This window comes from Salvelinus alpinus, chromosome 19 (genome assembly GCF_045679555.1).
Source record: "Salvelinus alpinus chromosome 19, SLU_Salpinus.1, whole genome shotgun sequence".
Lineage (NCBI taxonomy): Eukaryota > Metazoa > Chordata > Actinopteri > Salmoniformes > Salmonidae > Salvelinus > Salvelinus alpinus.
Window position 1 is genome coordinate 37,987,171 of NC_092104.1, and position 8,776 is coordinate 37,995,946.

The 8,776-nt window shown below is 47.5% G+C and overlaps 1 protein-coding gene across 10 annotated transcripts in view; it reads left to right on the forward strand.

The window, feature by feature from the left end:
- The window catches only part of LOC139545499 (E1A-binding protein p400-like), a 29,857-nt gene extending 21,302 nt beyond the window's left edge, over positions 1-8,555 (forward strand). For 8 of the 10 annotated variants that reach the window (XM_071353334.1, XM_071353330.1, XM_071353333.1 and 5 more), the window contains 19 exons: positions 34-168; positions 289-333; positions 618-771; positions 879-1,111; positions 1,321-1,494; positions 1,596-1,643; positions 1,739-1,875; positions 2,004-2,139; positions 2,261-2,440; positions 2,551-2,596; positions 2,693-2,805; positions 2,996-3,197; positions 3,392-3,525; positions 3,779-4,003; positions 4,241-4,415; positions 4,540-4,685; positions 6,515-6,673; positions 6,797-6,874; positions 7,173-8,555. In XM_071353334.1, the coding sequence (XP_071209435.1) occupies positions 34-168; positions 289-333; positions 618-771; positions 879-1,111; positions 1,321-1,494; positions 1,596-1,643; positions 1,739-1,875; positions 2,004-2,139; positions 2,261-2,440; positions 2,551-2,596; positions 2,693-2,805; positions 2,996-3,197; positions 3,392-3,525; positions 3,779-4,003; positions 4,241-4,415; positions 4,540-4,685; positions 6,515-6,673; positions 6,797-6,874; positions 7,173-7,466 (2,814 nt within the window). In that variant the 3' untranslated portion in view covers positions 7,467-8,555. Of the gene's footprint in view, positions 1-33; positions 169-288; positions 334-617; positions 772-878; positions 1,112-1,320; positions 1,495-1,595; positions 1,644-1,738; positions 1,876-2,003; positions 2,140-2,260; positions 2,441-2,550; positions 2,597-2,692; positions 2,806-2,995; positions 3,198-3,391; positions 3,526-3,778; positions 4,004-4,240; positions 4,416-4,539; positions 4,741-6,514; positions 6,674-6,796; positions 6,875-7,172 lie in introns of all 10 variants that reach the window. The other 2 variants (XR_011669079.1, XM_071353331.1) reach the window with 2 other exon arrangements.
- The last annotated feature ends 221 nt before the right edge of the window (positions 8,556-8,776 follow it).

An 8,776-nucleotide genomic window follows, 5' to 3' on the forward strand; every position in this document is an offset into this window, starting at 1 on the left:
TGATAATTATTTCATGACTAATGTGAATTCCAGGAGCGACTGTTGTGTGCAAAGAGAAGCTGGGAGATGCAGCACCTTCAGAAACTGAAGGCTGAAGACTCCGAGAGGATGATCATTGAGGACGAGGAGAACCTGTTCACCTACACCAGAGAGGATGCTTACAACATGGTAGGCTTTCACTCTCTCATCTGGTGGTCACGGTGTTGAGATAAGAGAACAGAGCCTGTAGTGAGTTTCCATTGTAACTCCGTGGTAATGGGAGCTTAGCTCTTGTCTCTGTTTCAACAGGAGTATGTGTTTGATGGAGAAGATGGCCAAACAGAAATCATGCCGGTAATTCAGTCGCATAATGTCTACATCAAATCAAAGTGTATTGGTCACGTTCACAGTTTTGCAGATGTTCTCGCAGGTGCATTGAAATGCTTATGTTTCTAGCTCTAACAACGCAGCAATATCTAGCAATACAATAACAGTACACACATAATCAACAAAAAACTGACTCATCAAAACGAGCAAGACATGACAAGTACATGACAGTACCTGAGCTATGTCATAGTGAAGCCTCATATGATCCATGAGCCTGTCAGCTGTATGTTTACCTATGGTTCTGGTTGTAGCTGTGGACTCCACCTACCCCACCGCAGGATGACAATGACATCTATATCGACTCTGTCATCTGTCTGATGTACGACTCTGCTCCCATGCCGGAGTCCAAACTGCCTCCTGTTTACATCCGCAAGGAGCACAAGAGACTCAAGATGGACCCCTCGGGTAAGGCTTTGTATTTCTGTAACAAGCATTACAGTATGGTACATTGTGTGTGTGTGTAGTGATGCACTTGTGAGCTCTCTCGTCACCCATGTGCTTGTGCTCCGCAGCAGGCAGGAAGAAGAAGAAGGGTCATGGGGAGACAGTGATTCCTCCTCGCTCCCTCTTTGAGAAGGCCAGCATGCTCAAGGTCCGCCGCGAGGGCAAGGACCAAAAGAAGAACTTCTCCCTGAAGCAGCAGGCGCCCTTCGCCAAGCCTCTGCCCTCGCTGGTCAAACCTGCCATGGAGGCCGGTCAGGACAACCCAGAGTGGCTCATCAGTGAAGACTGGGCCCTGCTACAGGTACTGAGAAGGCTGCTACTGAAATGGCTTGTTTTACCCACGGTGGAAATGTCTGTCATGTACGTTTGCTAGGTACTCTCAGATGAGTTGAACTAAAATATACTTAGAAGCTAAGCTATTTGTAATTGTGGTGAAATGTGTTGTAGTTAAGTTAGTATGATGTGTTCCGTTAGTGAAGTAAGTGTCCCCTCTCTCTCTGTCTGCGGCAGGCTTTGAAGCAGCTCCTGGAGCTCCCTCTGAACCTAACCATCATGTCTCCGGCCCACACGCCCAACTGGGACCTCGTCAGCGACGTGGTCAACTCCTGCAGCCGGATCTACCGCTCGCCCAAGCAGTGTCGCAACCGCTACGAGAACGTCATCATCCCCCGGGAGGAGGGCAAGGTGAGCAGACATGACTACTAAAGTCCTGAATGGCAGCTGGACATTATGTTGTTTTGAGTATTCAGATAATTAACCCATACCGTTTTTGTTACTCGTTTTAGTTGGTGTATGAGGCAAACCCCAAGAAGAAAACCAAGAGCATATACAAGGTACATTGCCCTACTCTTGTCTTTTACAGTGGTCATATTGTTGGATTCACAGAGCTCTCTTGATTGGCCAATTTCCCTCCTTTCTCCTTCACCAGTCTAAGAACAGCCGGCCGCTGCGGACCTGTCAGATCTACACCCAGGATGGCAACGCTACACACATCCAGCTCTACAACAGCCGCTTTGAGCTCATGAAGATCATCGCCAACAAGAGGAGTCCCCCCATTAAACCCCTGTAAGCACTCAACATGACCATTCCTCTGTAGCATGAAGTAATGCATGTTGTTTTATCAGCCTCTTGATAAACATGCTTAGTGTGCAACTATCAATTAACTCTATGGAATGTTTGCTTCGTCTTCAAAGTCTGGGGATGAACCCATTCCAGAAGAACCCCAAACATGCTTCCGTCCTGGCAGAAAGTGGGATCGGCTACGACAAGCCCCTCCCTCCCATTCAGGTGGCATCACAACGTGCTGAGAGGATTGCCAAGGAGAAGAAGGTGTGTACTGTTACTGTATGTTCTCTCTGGTTTTGGATTGATGGCTAAGTTTGCAGTATGCAGTGTGACAGTGCTCGCGCTCTGATCTTCAACATTCCTATCTGTCTGTGTGTCCTGCCAGGCCCTAGCAGAGCAGCAAAGGACTCAGCAGCTAGCTCAGCAGGCTGGAGCCCCCCAGGCCGTGGCCGGTGCTGCCCAACCTCAGGCTGGGGCTCCCGCTGTAGGCCAAGCCCAGGCCCCGGGAGTCCCCCAGGCCCCTGCAGCGACTGGAGCTACCGCTGTACCCAACACCACTGTCCTGGTGAGAATGGGGAAAACGAGACAATTTTCAATGTCTGACCAAGAGCTGTCTATATAGATTTATTTTGGGAAAGAAAATGTTTTTACGAAAACGTTGCTTGTGTTTTTCAGGCTGGAGCCATTAAGAATGCTGCTGGGGGGACGACCATTCAAACTGGTGGGTTTTCATGGCACAGTCATTGATCATTACAAAACATTTGGTCTGTAATGAAATAGTCACTTCTTAAATAATTTTCCTTTTTGTCCCTTTCAGGCACCGTAGCGGGGAACGTGATTGTGAACACAGTGGCTGGAATGCCTCCAAGTCCGTTCCAGGCCAACAAACGGCTGGCATCACCAGGTCAAGTCATACCAGGCACCCTGTCTGTAAGTTACTCTATGTATTAACCCTGTTATTGTTTCCCACAACTCCTAGGGATTCTTTCCCAGTTTTTGTATTATAACACACATTCACCATTGTTTGAGAAATATTCAGTCTTGCTGACAGAGTGAATGGTCCTAGTAGGTGTTGACTGTTGGTCTAACATGAGGTCCTGTGCTCTTGTCCCCCCTCCAGCCTGCCGGTGCAGCAGCAGCCCAGGTGGTCCACTCCCAGCAGAGAGCCGTACCTGCCGCTGCCACCCCTGGAGAGGTGATCGCCATAGCTACGGGTCAGGGTGTCAGGGCCGTTACCCCGGTGACTGCCTCTGCGGTGGTGTCCACCACTCTGACCCCAGTGCAGTCTCAGACCCGCTCCCTGGTCACTCAGGTCACACCAGGTACTGGACACATTATTCACACTGAACACATACAAACAATCACTTAATCTATCAAATTCATTTAGATAGCCCTTTTAACACCAACTTTAAAGTAACCCGTCAAAGAACATAGGGAAACATACAACAAAACAACATAATTAAAGTGCCCTATTGCCTGGTTTTCTGATCTGACTCCTCTCCCTCTTTGTACCCAGCCACAGGCATGCAGCTGCCCCAGGGGAAGCCCATCACCCAGGCGCACCTCCACATGCTCCGCCAGCAGCAGCTCCAGCAGCAACAACAGCAGGCTTCCTCTCCACAAGGCATTAAGGTTGTGGGCAAACCCCAGGTATTGTGCTCTACAGAGAAGCCCTTCATTCACAGCATGGCCTCCTGGCATTAGCTGCTACTGATGCTCAGTCCCCTTCTCAAAGCAGTGCAAGTTTAACACTTTGCAAGTCTATGTGAATGCACTTAAATTGGATTCACGTAGGATTGCAAAATGTATCACAGTCAGCGAACCACACTGCACTATATTCCAGATACTAAGATGTTAAAGAACTTGAGATATAACTTGACTTTAACTCGTTCTCTGACTGTAGGAGCTGCTGAAGATGCACAAGCAGAAGATGCAGATGTCCCAGCAGCAGGTGGCAGTGGCAGCAGCCCAGGGCCAGCAGCAGGCAGGCCAGCAGGCCTCCCAGGTCCAGCTGGCTAACCTCCAGGCAGCCCAGGCCAACCCACAGCTAGCTGCTGTAGCTGCTGCTCCCAGAGCCGGGGCCGTGCTGGCTGGTTCCACCGTAGCCAACCTGCAGCTGGCCAGACTGGTGAGGACCAACTTTATCCCCTGCTCTTGTTCTTTTCTACAGTATGTAGCCTGGTCTAGGGGATTAGTACCACTGTTGTGCTGATCTTTATTATTTTCAGACTGGTAAATGCCACACAATGTCACTGCTGAGACGTGTCCATTTTGAATAATGATCTACCAGAAGTAACCGTGTTTGAGATGAATTAATGATCCATTGAAACAGTGTTTAGAACAGTGTTTGTCTTTGCCACCCCAGACCCGGGTGCCCACCCAGGGTCAGATCCAGGCCCAGCCAGGGCAGACGTCCCAGGTGACCCTCACTAAGCCCCCCGTAGTCTCTGTGCCCGCTATGGTCTCCTCCGCTGGCGTCACCACACTGCCCGTCTCTGTGGCTGGAATCAGTGTGGCCATTGGCCAGGCCCAGAAAACAGGTGGGGAAACCCTCCTATTCTCAGCAACTGATTAGACTGAAGCACTCAGAATATTTTCCTCTTAGCACAAAAACACATACTCCCTCTATTGGTTGAGGTTGTCCTGTCCCTTCTGCTCCTGTAGGTGGGCCGGTGTTGCCGCCCCCATTCCCCCAGATGCAGGTGCAGCAGCTGCTCCAGATGAAGAAGCAGCAGGCAGCCGTGCAGGCAGCAGCAGCCCAGCAGAAAGCAGTGGAGCCACAGCAAGGACCGGCCACTGTGCAGCAGAAGGTGCAGCTCAAGGGACAAACAGAACCACCGCAGTCTACACAGTCACACACATACAGTGGGGAGAACAAGTATTTGATACACTGCCGATTTTGCAGGTTTTCCTACTTACAAAGCATGTAGAGGTCTGTAATTTTTATCATAGGTACACTTCAACTATGAGAGACGGAATCTAAAACAAAAATCCAGAAAATCACATTGTATGATTTTTAAGTAATTAATTTGCATTTTATTGCATGACATAAGTATTTGATACATCAGAAAAGCAGAACTTAATATTTGGTACAGAAACCTTTGTTTGCAATTACAGAGATCATACGTTTCCTGTAGTTCTTGACTAGGTTTGCACACACTGCAGCAGGGATTTTGGCCCACTCCTCCCTACAGATCTTCTCCAGATCCTTCAGGTTTCGGGGCTGTCGCTGGGCAATACGGAGTTTCAGCTCCCTCCAAAGATTTTCTATTGGGTTCAGGTCTGGAGACTGGCTAGGCCACTCCAGGACCTTGAGATGCTTCTTACGGAGCCACTCCTTAGTTGCCATGGCTGTGTGCTTCGTGTCGTTGTCATGCTGGAAGACCCAGCCACGACCCATCTTCAATGCTCTTACTGAGGGAAGGAGGTTGTTGGCCAAGATCTCGCGATACATGGCCCCATCCATCCTCCCCTCAATACGGTGCAGTCGTCCTGTCCCCTTTGCAGAAAAGCATCCCCAAAGAATGATGTTTCCACCTCCATGCTTCACGGTTGGGATGGTGTTCTTGGGGTTGTACTCATACTTCTTCTTCCTCCAAACACGGCGAGTGGAGTTAGACCAAAAAGCTCTATTTTTGTCTCATCAGACCACATGACCTTCTCCCATTCCTCCTCTGGATCATCCAGATGGTCATTGGCAAACTTCAGACAGGCCTGGACATGCACTGGCTTAAGCAGGGGGACCTTGCGTGCGCTGCAGGATTTTAATCCATGACGGCGTAGTGTGTTACTAATGGTTTTCTTTGAGACTGTGGTCCCAGCTCTCTTCAGGTCATTGACCAGGTCCTGCCGTGTAGTTCTGGGCTGATCCCTCACCTTCCTCATGATCATTGATGCCCCACGAGGTGAAATCTTGCATGGAGCCCCAGACCGAGGATGATTGACCGTCATCTTGAACTTCTTCCATTTTCTAATAATTGCGCCAACAGTTGTTTCCTTCTCACCAAGCTGCTTGCCTATTGTCCTGTAGCCCATCCCAGCCTTGTGCAGGTCTACAATTTTATCCCTGATGTCCTTACACAGCTCTCTGGTCTTGGCCATTGTGGAGAGGTTGGAATCTGTTTGATTGAGTGTGTGGACAGGTGTCTTTTATACAGGTAACGAGTTCAAACAGGTGCAGTTAATACAGGTAATGAGTGGAGAACAGGAGGGCTTCTTAAGAAAAACTAACAGGTCTGTGAGAGCCGGAATTCTTACTGGTTGGTAGGTGATCAAATACTTATGTCATGCAATAAAATGCAAATTAATTACTTAAAAATCATACAATGTGAGTTTCTGGATTTTTGTTTTAGATTCCGTCTCTCACAGTTGAAGTGTACCTATGATAAAAATTACAGACCTCTACATGCTTTGTAAGTAGGAAAACCTGCAAAATCGGCAGTGTATCAAATACTTGTTCTCCCCACTGTATTTAAGTGTTCTCTTGTTGTTACCATAAGGGTATGGGCTGGTCAGAGGTGCATTTCTAATCTGAAAGTGGCGCTTATGAAACTACAACCAGTCTGTCAATAGTTGCCATGCATTTTTGTCAGAAGAATCTTGTTGTGAACCTAGTTCTGCTCTATGTCCTCTCCCTCAGTTGGGCACCCAGCAGGTGACAGTGCAGGGTCCCCAGGCCACCCAGCAGCAGAAGGTCACCTATGCTGCCACCACCCAGCTCCAACCTGGCATCAAGACCCAGTTCTTCACTACCTCCATTGCCCAGGCTGGAAAACCAACTGGGGCCCAGCAAATCCAGGTATGCACTCATCTACTACTCAGATACTTCAACCCACTGGCCTTTAGGTTCTGGGTCATACATGTATAGAGGGCTATTATCCAGAGGTGTGAGGAACGCTAACTGTTTTCCCTTGCATATTAGGTGGCTAAGCTCCCCCAGATAGTGCAGGGGCAATCCAATGTGGCCAACATCCAGCAGATCGTATCATCTCCACAGCAGGTAAGAGCACTATGCCGCAACAGAAGGGCAGAATTAAACAGGATTCTTATGAGGCATAAAGAATGAGAAGTAACAGGTTTTGCTTACTGTGCGTCATGACCTTTCACATCTTCCTTGCATGTGACTCAAATACAAGTCAGCTTGCTTAAATTGCACAATGCTTTCGTGCGTTTAGGCATTTCGGTCATTCCCTTCAAACTCTTGTGAAATGTTATGACGGTGAATATAGCTACCAAGAGGGCAGTATAGTCTGGTAACGTTGTCGTCTGTCTGTGACCCTCTTGTTGTGTCGTACCAGATCCACCCCCAGACGGTGCCCTTGACCCAGACTGCGTCCTCAGCCCAGCCCCAGCCCCAGATGATTCCATCAGGCACATCCCAGGTGGTTCAGCAGAAGCTTCTCCAGCAGCAGGTGGTGACTGCAGTCGCCTCGCCTCAGATCCAGACCACCTCTCCTCACAGCCCAGCCCAGCAGGCCCAAGCGCCTGCTGCAGCCGAGTCCCCTGTACTGCAGCAGCCAGCCAAGGGCCAGGCTCGCGGAGGGGCCATGAGGGGCAAGAACCAGGCCAAGCCCAGCGGGGGCAGCAGCTAGGAGCCCACAGGAATAGTTAGTGCTCCCCTTTCAGCTAGGCCAAAGAGCCCATATCATCAGTGTAAATGCACTCACAATGACATGAAGAGATCCTTTCACTTTGGCAGAGCGGTGAAGTCCTGGCTGAGGTGGCTGTTTTGAATCTAACCTGGCTAAAGGAACTGCTCCATGTAAAGGAATGGCATGTCTTCAAGAGTGTTAATCTTCTACAACAGTTCTGTAACTGTTCACTGTTTCAGAAGGTCACCCCTGGAGGCAACCTCCCCCTGCACCAACATCTAATGATCTGTTGTAGATCTGAAAAGCATATTCTTGCATTTTATATTGATGAATATATTAATGTTACTATGTGGCTGAAGCCTATGGGCTGGTGCATCACTAATTTGGGGGAATGTTCATTTGAATGTTTTGTATATTCATTCATTGTCCCTGCCCTCCTTGGTGTTCTCATGCTTACCTTTTATGTCTGTAATTTCCTAGTTGTTTATAGATATAGAACATACCAATCATATCATGATCAAGTAATGTAGCTCCATATCAGTACTACAGGTGCATTGCCTACCAGGAGGATAAGTGAGGATTTCAGTCCTCATGCTTATTGTGAAACATGCAAATCACACAAAGCCCTGAGCCGTTAGTGATTGCAGAGTTGTATCCATAGAAACACATTCGCATAACCTTTTTCAGTGTACCAATTTAACATTGAAAGAGGTGTCCTTAAAAGTTAGCTTATTTGAGCTTGCCATGTCAAACTGCCCCAATAGTCATTGTATCACAGTTAAACAAACCACTCAATACACAAATGAAATACAATCTGGATGTGACTTTTTCAGATATTCTATGGAAAATAATGCATGTTCCTTTAGTCCATTGTAACAAACACTGTAAACATTAACTATCTTGTTTAATCACGTCATTTTGTATTGATGTAAAAAAAAAAAAAAAAAAAAAAAAATGTAAATAACTATGGAAAACATTTGTACTTGTAAAGTAGTTTATTTGATTTTTTTCAGCCTAATTGTAATAAAGTGTTTTGTTTTTCTACACTATCTGCGCTGACCTTAGTGAATGATAAAACATATCTTTGTATATGAGTGAGTTATGTAGTTCATTGACTCTTAAAAGCTATGAAGCTCAAGAAAGCATATTGTCTTGATTGTGTCTCTGGCAGCTGGATAAGTGATGGCAGGTAGTGTTACCATTGTGCACCGGCATAACCTAGCTATCCATAGTGGCAACCAGCTGATGTCTTTCAGTGTGTCATAGGTTGACTTTTTATATTACCGTTTGAAATTATTAATGGGGACTAC